This window comes from Spermophilus citellus (assembly GCF_964194105.1).
Source record: "Spermophilus citellus genome assembly, chromosome: 6".
NCBI classification, from domain to species: domain Eukaryota; kingdom Metazoa; phylum Chordata; class Mammalia; order Rodentia; family Sciuridae; genus Spermophilus; species Spermophilus citellus.
Window position 1 is genome coordinate 121,212,926 of NC_138187.1, and position 14,774 is coordinate 121,227,699.

Here is a 14,774-nt window from a genome sequence, read left to right on the forward strand (position 1 = left end):
CGTATACAGATTGCTGTGTCACATCAGTTACATTTCCATTGATTTACAAATTGCCTTTCTAGTGACTGATGTATTCTGCTGTCTATCCCATTCTCCATTGTCCCCACTCCCCTCCCCTCCCCTCCCCTCCCCTTCTCTCTCTCCATCCCCTCTACTATAAATCGTTTCTTCCACTTATATAATTTTTCTCCTACTCCTCCTTTCCTCTTATATGTAATTGTGTATAACCCTGAGGCTCACCTTCCAATTCCATGCAATTTCCCTTAACTCTCCCTTTCCCTCCTGCCTATCATCCCTGTTTAATGTTAATCTTCTTCTCCAGCTCTTCGTCTCTACCCTGTCCTTGGTTACTCCCCTTATATCAAAGAAGACATTTGACATTTGTTTTTTAAGGATTGGCTAGCTTCACTTAGCATAATCTGCTCTAATGCCATCCATTTCCCTCCAAATTCTATGATTTTGTCATTTCTTAATGCAGAGTAATACTCCATTGTGTATAAATGCCACATTTTTTTAATCCATTCATCTATTGAAGGTCTTCTAGGTTGGTTCCACAATCTTGCTATCGTGAATTGTGCTGCTATGAACATCAATATAGCAGTGTCCCTGTAGCATGCTCTTGTTAGGTCGTTAGGGAATAGACCGAGAAGGGGAATAGCTGGGTCAAATGGTGGTTCCATTCCCAGATTTCCAAGAAATCTCCATACTGCTTTCCAAATTGGCTGCACCATTTTGCAGTCCCACCAACAATGAACAAGTGTACCCATTTCCCCGCATCCTCGCCAGCACTTGTTGTTGTTGGACTTCTTAATGGCTGCCAATCTTACTGGAGTGAGATGGTATCTTAGGGTGGTTTTGATTTGCATTTCTCTGACTGCTAGCGATGCTGAGCATTTTTTCATGTACTTGTTGATTGATTGTATGTCCTCCTCTGAGAAGTGTCTGTTCAGGTCCTTGGCCCATTTGTTGATTGGGTTATTTGTTATCTTATTATCTAATTTTTTGAGTTCTTTGTATACTCTGGATATTAGGGCTCTATCTGAAGTGTGTGGGGTAAAGATTTGTTCCCAGGATGTAGGCTCCCTGTTTATCTCTCTTATTGTTTCTTTTGTTGAGAGAAAACTTTTTAGTTTGAGTAAGTCCCATTTGTTGATTCTGGTTGTTAACTCTTGCGCTATGGGTGTCCTATTGAGGAATTTGGAGCCTGACCCCACAGTATGTAGATCATAGCCGACTTTTTCTTCTGTCAGACGCCGTGTCTCTGATTTAATATCGAGCTCCTTGATCCATTTTGAGTTAACTTTTGTGCATGGGAGAGAAAGGGATTCAGTTTCATTTTGATGCAAATGGATTTCCAGTTTTCCCAGCACCATTTGTTGAAGATGCTATCCTTCCTCCATTGCATGCTTTTAAAATTTTCTTTTTTATATGTGGTCGCCTATGAGATAGACAGACACATAGACAGTAGACCTCATGAAAATTGGGTTCATAAGTTAGGGACCATATACAGTTTAAGAAAAATTCAAATTATTAAGAGAAAAAAAGAAGGATCAATGAGAGATAGATTCCATAGACACTGTGTTTTCAAATTAAACAACCATTAAAATAAAAATATACATTTGAGGGGAAGTGTTCATTAAACCAAAAGAATTTTTTACATTGGAAGCACTGGTGGACAAAAATAGTTCATATTTATAGAGTATTATAGTAGAAAATAAAGCATTGTTGAAGGCTAAAAAAAAGCTGTGCTGTATCTCAGATAACATTATTTATAGAATTTGAATGATGCTGGAAGATACATTTTTTAAACCTATGAAATATGCATGATATCATCTCAGATCAAGACCTTATGAGAAAATAATTGTATCACATGAGATAGAATGCTCTTAATTAAACTTACATTTCTTTAAAAATGATTTGAAACTTTCAGGTTTGTTGTAATGGAGTTCTCTATGACCCCAAGCCTGGATACCACTGTTGTGAAGAAAACTATATCCCATTCATTCTGAATTCAGTGGGAGTTTGTTGTGGTGGCCGAATTCGGGAGATACAACCAAATCATCAGTGCTGCTCTGGGTATTATGCTAAAATTCTACCAGGTGAGCATCATTTCTGAGTGTACTGAATAATTTGGGAAACATGAAAACACTAACACATGACTCGTGGCAGCATCTATTTTACATACCTCTCCAACAAAATTTGAACTGCAGACACATAGCCAATGGCCTGTTTTAGACATCATTTCTTCTTTCAGCTTCATTGAAATATAATTTAGGCTAGGTAAAAGCCAAAGAAAGAAAGAACACCAGAGGCATACAGTCATTCACTGTGGCCAAGTGCAGTGAGTTTGCCTCTTGAAAGGTATAAAGCCAATAAACAAAACCAGGAAATAAAGAAATGGAGAGATGGAAAGACAGTTACTACTTAAACCACTATAGTAATGGAGTGTTTTTTGCAAATTATTGCAAAGCAGTGTTCTCCCAGAACAAAGAAAGTAAGAGCTTTATTAGGGAGATTAATACATATCCAAATAGGGAACACTCATCATCATATATAGTGATGTACATATTCCTGAGCATGCTCAGTTCTGTGATCATAATCACATGTTCAGACAAAAATGGCAGATGCAAACACTTCTGGGCAGAGGATTTAGCATTGTAATAAGCAAAGTCTACTTCAAGTCATCTAAAAAGAATTAAGTCATAGTGATGCTCAATGATTTTGGTTCATTCTTTTTAAGATTTTCCAAAGAGCCTTAGCTGAAACAAAGAGAAAAACAACTTTAAAAGTATGTTAACAGTCTTTTAAAAGGGCAGCATCTTTTCTCTAGAAAGTATAGGAACTCACCATTAAAAATGTCTGCCTTGGAGCCAGGGTTGTGGCTCAGTGGTTGAGTGCTTGCCTAGCCTGCACGAGGCACTGGGTTCGATCCCTGGCACCACATTTAAAAAGTAAACAAGTAAAATAAAGGTATTGTGTCCATATACAACTAAAAAAATATTTTAAAAAAATGCCTGCCTTGCATAGAGGGTAACCTAAAGAACTATACCTGGAGATCTGGTCTACTCCCTGCGCTTGTGCCTTAACTCACATGGCTCAATAAATTCATCTTCAAATCTGGGGATCTCTGCTTGTCCCTCTCTAAGAAGCAGTTCCTCACTTATTCATTTCTATTCTGAACCATAAATGCATTGTTCCTAGTTGGATTAGATTAAAATTGCACATTCCATTTTTCTGAGAGTTCTAGTCCACTGGCAGGATCTTCTTGTTCTGGATTGGGCAGGGTAAGGAACAAAGCAGAAAAGGGTAGCAACTAGGAGGGAACTCCTCTCCCCGCCCGCTTTTTAGTGCTTCAGCCAAGTAAACTAAATATTTACCTCCAAATTTCAAGAATAACATAATTGGGAATAATGATACTAACAACTGTCATTCATAAAATAAGAAATCTCTGGTATGCTCTGTATTTAAAAGCTTTACATATGCTACCCAATATAATTGTCATAACTCATTACTCTAGTAAGTGGGTATTTTATATGCAGTTTACAAGCAAGAAGCAGGTCTAGAGAATATTAGTAACACATTCAGATTCATAGGGATGGATTGGAGTGGGAGAGTTGAAATGGAAATGCAGGCCTGTCTCCCCAAAATCTATGCTCTTTGGAGGAGAGCTGTCTCTGTCTCTTTGTCCAAAATGTGTTAACATTTTTTTAAAGGGCTATTCTAGACCTCAAAACTTTTTCATTAGTTTAATAAATAATAAACCATTGTCAGTTTCTATTTATTCTAGAAAAGACATTGAGAATAACAGATAGTTTGCCGTCACCAAAATTGAATACTGATGTCTTCCTTAAAGAACAAAAAGTGGATCTGGGAGGAATAGAAAAAAAAAAAAGCCAAGTTTTTTGGAGGCCTTAGGAGTTTAATGTGAAATTCAAGCCAAACATTTGGTTAATTTAGACATTGGTTTTTCAGTTAACCTTGTATTTGGTACAAATTTATTCATATATCCACCCAAGGTATGTGAAATTGTCTTGTCCAATTTCTCTTTTGCTAAATACTACAGCAAAACAGGAAACTGTGTTAATTAAATACTCTACAAGTTTGTTATCATTTCCCTTTACAATTCATAGGAAAAAATATGTCTTTTTAGTAGTGCTGTTGTTTCTGATTACCCAACAAAAATATTTGCTGACCTGGATAACTTCTAACCAGATTTTCTAAATAAGAAAATACATTGATAGAATAAGGATTTTGTAGAAAATTGATAATTATTATCTTGTAGTTCATGGTTGCTAACAACTAGTCAAATATTGTCAAATGCTTTATTCTTTCTGAACACTTAAATTTAGGGAGTTTTCCTCTATAATTCTTCCCTTTCCAACAAATTTTAAAAGTCCAGAAATGAGATAGACATTTCCTGTTCTGATCTTACCATCCTTTACAACTGTAGACTTTATGAGGCTTTTCTCTATGTCTAGCATGTAACTAAGTAATTGTGTTTTTCCAAGTCACACTAAAATTTTTGATGTTATGATTTACAACAAACCATTCAAATGCTGAAAAATATCTTCTTTCCCTGAAAATTAATGAGCTCTACTTGGTTGCATCTACACTGTATTTGACTCTAGAGACTGGCCTGATCCTTTTTCAATCCTAGCAGTGTCAGATTTAGAACTAAGAACTACTTTTGTTCTATTTCAAAATAAAATATGAGATTTTTTTCTGAAAATGAAATAAACCCGAGGAAACCCATAGTCTCTTATTGATATTATATAAACTTTTTAATAACTCATTTTTAAAACAAAGAGTATTGAAATCTCTATTGTCTGGATGTGTATATGTATACAGGCTTACCCAGACCTAAAGCGTTTTTTAATACCTACCAAATGATTGAGCATGTCGCACATTTGGATTCTTTTTGAGTAGTTCATTTTTCACAGTTTCAGAATGCCTACCATGGTGTCAAGAGAAAGAGAATTGCAATTTCTGGAATAATCAAAGGCACTGCTCAGTCCCAATCTTTCATCTGAATGTACCTAAATTCAGAAATTCTTTCATGACCTCTGTCCTTAGTCCAGGGTCTTTGTTAACTAGTTTAAGGCTGTTTGCATGCAGAGGGAAAGCATAGTGACCCCAAACCATCTTGTATCTAAGTGTAATTAAAATCCAATCATTAGTCTCTCAGTTCAAGGCTTAGATACAGGCAATCTGATATTTGTAGATGAGTCTGAAATATTGGTTAACATTTACTTCCTTTTTTCTTCGGGACTTTCCTCCAAAGTACCCCTAACAAAGAGGAGCAGAGAAAAGAATGTTCATCCCCCCCCCCACTTTTTTTATAAATATGCTAATGACCCCAACCAAATGTTAATGTGGGTCATTCTTTGATAAGAATAACAATTAACTGTTAGACTGCATGGTGGCTTTTAGAGAGAAAACATTTTCAAGCCTAGCCTGAAATAGATTCATTTTGAGAGGTTAATGAGAAGGTGACTGATCCTTGTATCTTATGTCTAATAGCCCTTTTTTGAAGGAAAAAAAAAATCTGTTTTATTTTTCATCAATATAATCTGCATCTCTTTTATGAAGTATTTTCTTCTGTCAGTATCTGAATAAGATTCTGAGGGATTCAGGAAAATGTGGACAAAAGGTCTAAACCAATTAATATTTGGTCTGTGCAAAATAGCGTTTTAATAAATAAATAGATGTTGCTTTCCCCAGTCTAGTTGTGTACACTATGTTTTCTCTAAGACCATCATTGTCCTAAGTGCTGTCCAATTAACTGATCCTGCCTCCACTCCTGTGTCACAGTGTGGGGGGTTTATGGAGGTCTCTCTGGAGGCAGAGAAGACCTCTACTCAAAACTTCTAGGTTCTTGACCATGTTGCAGAAAATAATTTAACCACATCAGGTTTTGGCAAAGAGAGAAGGAGCTTTATTAGAAAGTGAAAGGTGAAGGTGTACACTCTGAGAGCAGAATTCAGTCTATCATGAGAGGGAGATGTACCGCCATGACTTAAATTTTTATTAGAGTACAAATTAGTTGGAACATATATGATTCAAAGAGGCTGGGCCTCTCTCCTAACTGGGAAACACTGAACAAGATTGTATCTTCCCATCAGGTGGTCTGGTCTGGTAGTAGGTTTCCCTTTACATCAACATCTCTGGCAGTTGGACAATTGATCAGGTCATAAACCAATCAAATTTGGCCCTTCATCTCATGGGGTTAATGACCTTTTTCTGTTGCCATCTTCCTATATTTCTACATTTAAGAACACTTACAGGGAATTTAAAAGTTATAAAGTAACTTATTGGCCATTTAGTATTCTTGGTTTCTGGTCTTTTTCTGTCACTTAGGCTGATTGGTCCAGCTCATGAGTTATTTGAGTTGCTAATGAGTTATTTGTTCTATAGTTTAATAGTTTTCCTTTAGAGACCCCTGTGTTCTCTCTGTATCCTTAAATTTCTATCTTACCTGAACTGTATGACATATTATGTTAAAGTTTGCTAGTAAGGGACATTGTTTTCTTTGGATATGAAGACTTAAGAAAGATTGTATTCTACATTTCAGACCAAACAGGAGACTCTATTACTCAGAGGAAGTAAATATGTATATGACAAATATAGTAATTTCCTGTTTATAGCAAGTAAATTCCTCCTTCATTAGCCACTGTGAAAAAATATTCACAAGTTCCCTTCTTAGAGAGAAGATACCATGTTATAGAATCCTTTCAAAGACAAAGGATGAAGTCTACTATCTCCTGAATTTTAGATCCATATTTTGAGAGAAAACTGAGACTACCTCCTGAGTATTTATCTTAGAGAGATGAAAACATGTTTACTCAAAGACTTACCCATCAATGTATATGACTGCTCTATTCATAATTGCCCCAGAAGTAGGAACCATTCAAAAGTTCTAAAGGGAATAAATGGGCAAACTGTGGTACAAAGAAATTCTATCTAGCATTAAAAAGAAACAAAATCTAGATAAATACTAAAAAAGGAGTATGCAGAGTAAAAGAAACCAGTGTCAAAAAGCTACAAATTCTGAGATTCCATTTGTAAGACATACTCAAAGACAAGGTTTTTTTTTTTTTTTTTTTTTTTTTGTGAGTTAAGTCTCTTTATTTTTTTTTTATTGGTTGTTCAAAACATTACAAAACTCTTGACATATCATATTTCATACATTAGATTCAAGTTGGTTATGAACTCCCAATTTTACCCCATATACAGATTGCAGAATCATATCGGTTACACATCCACATTTTTACATAATGCCCTATTAGTAACTGTTGTATTCTGCTACCTTTCCTATCCTCTACTATCCCCCCTCCCCTCCCCTCCCATCTTCTCTCTCTACCCCATCTACTGTAATTCATTTCTCTCCTTGTTTATTTTCCCCTCACAACCTCTTATGTGTAATTTTGTATAACAATGAGGGTCTCCCTCCATTACCTTGCAATTTCCCTTTTCTTTCCCTTTCCCTCCCACCTAATGTATCTGTTTAATGTTGATCTTTTCTTCCTGCTCTTCCTCTATAGTTACAGAGAACCACTTGGTGATTGTCAAGGATAATGGGTGGGAAAAGTGAGACTATAAAAAGATAACATTGGGGTGTTTCTGGGGAATGATGAAACTCTTTTGTATCCTAATTGCATTCCTCTGTTAAAATTCACAGAAGTATAGATCCAAAATGGCCAATTTTACTGGGTGATACTTTTAAAAAACAGTATGCCTTAGAATACAATTTCCATTTACGAGTATGAAAAGTGGGATATATATACATGACCTAGTCATTCAGCTAGTCAAGATTAGAATTTGCATGATTAAATACTATATCGAGTCCTTATATTTCTTCATATAGTAATGTGCTGATGTTGTATGTGTAATTTAATGTATTTTTCTGTCATGTTGGTAAAACAGAAACAAAACAAATGTATCTCTACTAAAATTACAATTAGAATCATTATTTTAAAAAACAAACAAAATATATCCTAGTCAGAAACTAGGCTTCTTATTTTGAGTAATATTTTACATCATTGTGCTCTAATAAAAAAAAAATCTCTTTATAGGGTTTTGGTGGTTTGATAGCAAATAAATAGTGAACATGGGTTCTAGAGTCAAATTGCCTGGCTTCATATCCCATGGCTTTCACTTCTTAGTTGTTTGACATTCATTGAGTAGCTTAACCTAGTAATATTCATGGGAGACTAATGTTTCCTATATCCTTGGAGCCAGTGATTTAGAATCTCCAAACTTACCAGTTCTCATGTACAAATAGAAAGAAAGGTTCAAAGTAATTGGAGAGCTTAAGAGTGAGGGGGTGACGAGTCTCCCTCAATTGACAAAAGATAGTTTGCTATGAATCCTGCCAGAGCAAAGACTCTGGAATGTTTACTTTCATCAGGTCACATAAAAGGGCAGCTGCTTCACCAAAGCTAAGAATCGCATGTCTAGTGGCCACTGAGATGCTGTGAAACCAAACATCCTACCAATTCTCTGAGATTAAGCAATCCTCTAACTTAACTTTTGGCAGTGGGACCTGGGAAAGTTATGAATACCTCCCAACCTTTAAGGAAAAAGAGATCTGCCATTTTGCATGACATTACAGCGTAGACTCAAAGCCCTGAAAATATACTTTTTTCTGACAAATAGATGTTTGGAGACTTTGTGCCCCTCTGTTGGCACCCCTATTGAAAAATAGATGGAACCAATTCTTTTGGACTATCCTGGAAACATAAGAGAAGATCATCCACATCTTGTCTGAGTGGAATGAATCTTACAGATGAAATCACACATCTCTCCGTGTATTAGTTTCCCATTACCGCCAAGACATTTTAGTTATTACTGAATTCCAACAAATGTAGTTGCTGAAAACATCACAAATTTATCATCATATTTCTCAAGGTCAAAAGTTAAAAATGGATCTCACTAAGCTAAAAATCACGGTGTCAGCAGCACTGTATTCCCTGTTGGAGGAGAGAATGCATCTCCTTGACTTTTCTGCCTCCTTGGGGCTGCCCGCATCCTTTGGCTCATGGCCCTCTTCCATCTTCCATACCAGCTATGGAAAATCCAGGTGTTCTCACATCATATCATCAGACTTATTTCCTATGTGCTCTCTTAATTCCCCTTTGCATGTAATATGACACATTCACAGGCCCCAGGGGTTACAATGGAAATCTCTAGGAGGTCATGTTCTATTTACCACACTAGAGGTATAATTAATAATTGTGAGAATGAAGGGGATGCTTCTCTGAATACTTGGGCTATGAAAGATGCCAATATATTTAGAAAGATACTGTGAGAGTGAGTACAAGAGGAGATGCTGAGCATTAGTCCATTGCTCTGAATTAAGCAAATGCTTTGGGGATTGGAGATAGGATGGTACTCCATTGGGAACTATAGGGAAGTGAGGAAGCACCATCTTGTACAAAGTGGCACACAAGTCATTTATCATTTTAATGAAATGAACAGAGTATTACAAGGGCTAGAACAGGGATGACCAGTCCTTTCCAGAACTATGTGCATACAATGAATCACGGTTACGTGGTTATATTGCTTCCTTTTTTCTTCTTCTTTCTTTTTTTTTAAGTAGATTTTTAGGCCAGTTTTAAGAGCAAAACCCGATTGATAGAGACTTTTAAGGGTTTCGTCTTTCTATGAATCCCACATGTGAAATGTCTTTGACCTAGAGGCTCTTGGAAACAAATTCCAGATCTCGGATCTTGGTCAAAAAGACATCAGGTATTTTAGATAATCAATCTGTGCCATCATCAAATTACTGACCTGGGATTTTTCCCCTGGCATTTGTAGGTAACTCTTAGAAAAGGGATTTTGGGTCCACATTTAATCCTGGCATCTCATTTACAAAGTGGATTTCCTCCCAGTGGATGCACTGGAGTAGAATTATTAAACCAAGAAAAGTGTAGTGACTTAAGAGAGAGCAAAGAAATACAAAAGCAGAATCTTAGGGGTATTTGAGGTTCCTACCACTGAGGCATTTTGGTTATACCTAGGAAGGAATGATGAAAAAGTAGTAGGGTTTATGTTTGATGTTGTATTCCCAGTATCAATTACATATTGTCACTATCTGTTTTCTGTGGCTATAATAAAATACCACAGACCAAGTAATTATTAACAATAGAAGTTTATTTGGCTCATGGTTCAGGAAACTGGGAAGTTCAAGGACATGGTACCAGCATCTGGCAAGAAACATCATATTGCATAATCCCATGGCAAAAGGCAGATGCAAGAATGCATATGGCAGAGATTTGAAGGAGGGGGGATGGAGTTAGTCTTAACTCATCCCTTCTATCAATAACCTATTCCCACAGCACCCAGTCACTCTTAAGACAACAGCATTAATTCATTCATGAGATAGAAGCTCCAAATCCTTCTATTTTTACAATTACATACAAATTTCTTCCTTAGGTCAAGGTCAGTTATGGTTAGACCAAAGCAGCTACATTTATGGAGTTTGTCCTTCTCTTTTTTCCATTCTATCTTTCTACCTAAAGCGGAGCAAATATTCTTTAGGACCCCTTTTCCTACTAGTATTGACTTTTTTACTTTGGTGTGGGCTAGATAAAGAAGTGTCTTTGTTCTCATCTTTATCTAATTGCTTAATCTGAGAAGTTATGAATTTGTTGCGTTTTTGTTTTCTTTTGCTGAGCCATTGCATCTTCCATGTGCTAAGCAGGCAGTTATAATTTCTGAAGCAGGGACAGTCTACTATCCTGTCATCTATTTTCTGGCAAGTTGAAATATCTTCTTCACCCATAATGAGACTAGAGTGTTCTTGGAAGATAGTAGTTAAGGGGTCTCTCCGTTTATAAGACCAAATTTTTTAATTGTGAGAAAATATGAATGACATAAAATTTGCCATGTGAACAATTTTTTGATTCAGTTTAGTGACATTGAGTATATTCACATTGTTGCACAACCATCACCACCACCTATCATGGGAATTCTTTTCTGTATCCAGACTGACACTGTATTTATCGAGCACTCTCTCCACTTATCTTTACCCTCAACACCTGGCAACCACCATTCCATTGTTTGTCTCTATAAATTTGTCAACTCTTGGCACCTCATATGATTATAAGCACCTATTTGTCCTTTTTTAAAATTGACTTCTTTCACTTAACATAATACTGTCAAGATTTTTTCATATTGTGGCTTATGTCAAGGTTTCATTCATTTTTAAGTATGAAAAAATATTCCATCGTATGTAGATGTCAACTATTTTTTATCCATTTATCCATCAACAGATATTTGAATCATTTCCACTTTAAGCAAATATGAATAAAGCCACAGTGAAAATCAGTGTACAAATATCTATTCAAATGCCTGCTTTTAAAACCCCCAGAATTGGAATTTCTGGATCATAGGGCATTTTTATGTTTTATTTTTTTTTAGTTTTTGAGAAACTGCCATACTGTCTTCCACAGTAGGGGCACCATTTTATATTTTAAACAGCAATACACAAGGTTCCAATTGCTCCATACCCTTGCCAACACTGCTTTTCTGTATTTTGTTAATAGTTTCCCTAATGAGTATGAACTGGTATTTCACTGTAACTTTGATTTGCATTCCCCTTAGACTTAGTGAGATTGAACATCTTTCTATGTACTTACTGACCATTTCTATACCTTCTTTGGGAAAATATCTATCCAAGTCTTTTACTCATTTTTAAAATAGGGTTGGTGTTTTTACATTGCTGAGTTGTAGGAATTCTTTCACATTCTGAATATTCATCCCTGTTGTAGTTTGCATATGGTTTGGGTGTGTCCCCCCAGGTTTATTTGCTGGAAACTTGATCCTCACTGTGGTGAGGTGGGCAGCTGGTGGGAGCTTTGAGAAGTGTGGTATAGTAGAAAGTAACTAGGTCATTCTGAGTACTGCTTTCAGAGAAATTCATGTATTTCTTATGGGACTTTAATTAGCTCCTGGGAGAGCCAGAACCAACTAGCTCTATTGTTTTAAAATATCTGAGCCTGGTCTCTGAAATTCTCACTTCCTCTCTCACTATATGACTATTCTCTCCCTCTCACACATCTTCCCACCATAAGGCCAGTTACTGAGACCCCTATCAAAGCTGAGCAGATGTTGGTGCTATGTTCTCAAACCTCCAGAAGTATGAGCTAAATAAACCCATTTACAGATTGCACAGTCTCAGATATTTTGTTGTAGTTCAGAAAATGGACTAAGACTATCTCTTAACAGATATAAAATTTTCAAATATTTTCTTCTGTAGGTTGCCTTTTTACTTTGTTGGTATTGTTCTTTGATAACATAAAAGTTTTTAATTTTGATGAAGTTAAGTCATTCATTTTATTTTTTTATTGCTTAGCCAAATTCAGTGTAATGAAGCTGTCCTGCTTTTCCTTTTTTTAGAAGAAATTCTAAGGATATATATATATATATATTTTGTCTACATCTTTGATCCATTTTGAGTTCATTTTTGTAGTGTGTGGTATAAGGTCAGGATTCATCATCATTCTTTTACATTGGAATATCAATTTTCCCAAAACTGTTTGTCAAACAAACAAATAAAACAAAACAACAACAACAAAAGATCCTTTCCTTGACAATGATTTTGGCACCCTTGTGAAAAATGATTTGGCCGTACATTGGAGGGTTTATTTCCAGGCTCTCTCTTTCATTGGTTAACATATCATCTTTACACCAACACCAAACTGTTTTGCTTAAAATAGCTTTGCACTAAGTTTTGAAATCAGAAGTGGGAGATGTACAGTTTTGTTCTTCTTTTTCAAGATTGATAGAGCTATTTAGAATCCCTTGAGATTCCATGTGAATTTTGGGATGGACTTTTGTATTTCTGAAAGAAGCATCAGGATTTTGACAGGGTTTGCATTGAATGTGCAGATCATTTGGGTAATAGTGGAACCTTAACAATATCAAATCTTACAATCCAATCCATGAACATTGGATGCTCTTTCATTTAGTTCATTCTTTCTTAATTTCTTTCAACAACATTTTGTAGTTTTTAATACATAACTTCACTTGGTTGAGTTCATTAAGTAGTTTTTTTAAAAATATATTATTGTTGGGCTGGGGATGTGGCTCAAGCAGTAGTGCGCTCGCCTGGCATGCATGTGGTCCGGGTTTGATCCTCAGCACCACATATAAACAAAGATGTTGTGTCTGCTGATAACTAAAAAATAAATATTAAAAAAATTCTCTCTCTCTCTCTCTTTAAAAAAATATTATTGTAAATGTTTTTTTTTCAGATTGTTAATTCTTAGGGTATAAGAGAAACACACCTGATTTTTGTGTTGATTTCATATACTTTGCTGAATTCAACTATTAGTTCTAACAGGGGTCTCTTGTGAACTCTTTAAGGTTTTCCACATATAAAGTCATTTTGTCTGAGAGCACAAGTCGTTTTGCCTCTTCCTGTTCAACTTAGATGTCTTATTTCTTTCTCTTGTCTCATTATTCTAGTTTAATATCCATTGGTTTGATGAATGGAAGTGAAAAACAGCATTCTCTTCTTTCTGATCTCAGAGGAAAAGCTTTCAGTATTTCACGTTGAGTAAGATGTTATCTGAGGGTATATACATCTATGTAGATATATATAGGCTCCTTAGTGTGTTGAGGTAGTTTCCTTCTATCCCTGTTTTTCTTCAGTATTTTCATAATGAAAGGGGTTGGATTTAATCAGATACCTTTTTTATACCATGACCATGATTTTTTTTCCTTTGCCCTTTTATCATGGTGTGTTATATTGATTGATTTTCATATGTTGACATATTTTTTATTCCACGAATAAATCCTAGTTGGACATGTTGTATAATGTATTAAATTCAGTTTGCCACTATTTTGTTCAGTAATAACAAAGTAATAACCAATAAGGAATATTGGTCTGCAGTTTTCTTTTCTTGTAGTATCTTCATCTGATTTTAATATCAAAGTAATGCAGCCTTCATAGAGGGGTTAGGAAGTGTTCATTGTTCTTCCATTTTTAGGAAGAGCTTGAGAAAGATTGGTGGTTTTTATTCTTCTTTAAATGTTTGATATAATTTCATAATGGAAGCCATATGGACCAGAGTTTTTCTCTGTAGAGAGATTTTTGGTAACTAAGTAAATCTCATTACCAGTTACATACATACTGTTCATATTTTGTTTCTTCGTGATTCAGTCTTGGGAGGTTTGTGTTACTGGTAATTTATCCATTTTATCTAGTAGAACAAATTTTTGTGCAATGAATTTGGACAGGAAAGACCTCAGGGATGGCTGCTGAGATTTCTTGTCCTGTTTTTATACTCTTTATTTATGTATACATAGTTGAGTACTATCCCATATTTCCTACACTGCTTTGGTAAACAATTCACCTCTTGCTTCTACTAACCATGTTGTAGGATATCCAGAACAAGGAGATGAATTAATTAATAGAGAACATGAAGTTCAGGTCTATACATACCTTAGGCAATCCTCATTTCTTAGTAAACTTGTGCCTTTTCTTGGAAAAACTTGACAAGTCTTGACTTGTGTTGTACAAGTTTAATCTGAACCATGGTTTAAAGTTATACAATCTTCCAGATTGGTCCTCAACTCATGTACCTTATAAAATGTAGTGAAAGAATATTGCCCAGAGAGGGTAATATGTTTTAAGGGACAGTAGAGGAAATGGAAAAAAAAAAAGTTGAAAGAACAGAGAAAGAACAGTTGAAGGGGCAGGAGAGAAAGGAGGAGGAAAGTTAGGACAAGGAGGAAATCAAGGTTTGAGGACCAAGAGGGAGGCCCAC

The 14,774-nt window shown here is 35.7% G+C and overlaps 1 protein-coding gene across 1 annotated transcript in view; it reads left to right on the plus strand.

The window, feature by feature from the left end:
- Positions 1–14,774, plus strand: part of USH2A (usherin) — a gene marked incomplete at its 3' end in the record, with an annotated part of 798,897 nt that overhangs the window by 597,973 nt on the left and 186,150 nt on the right. Inside the window, exon 49 of the mRNA XM_081297837.1 lies at positions 1,931–2,099. Coding sequence (XP_081153963.1) covers positions 1,931–2,099 — 169 coding nt within the window. The remainder of the gene's footprint in view (positions 1–1,930; positions 2,100–14,774) is intronic.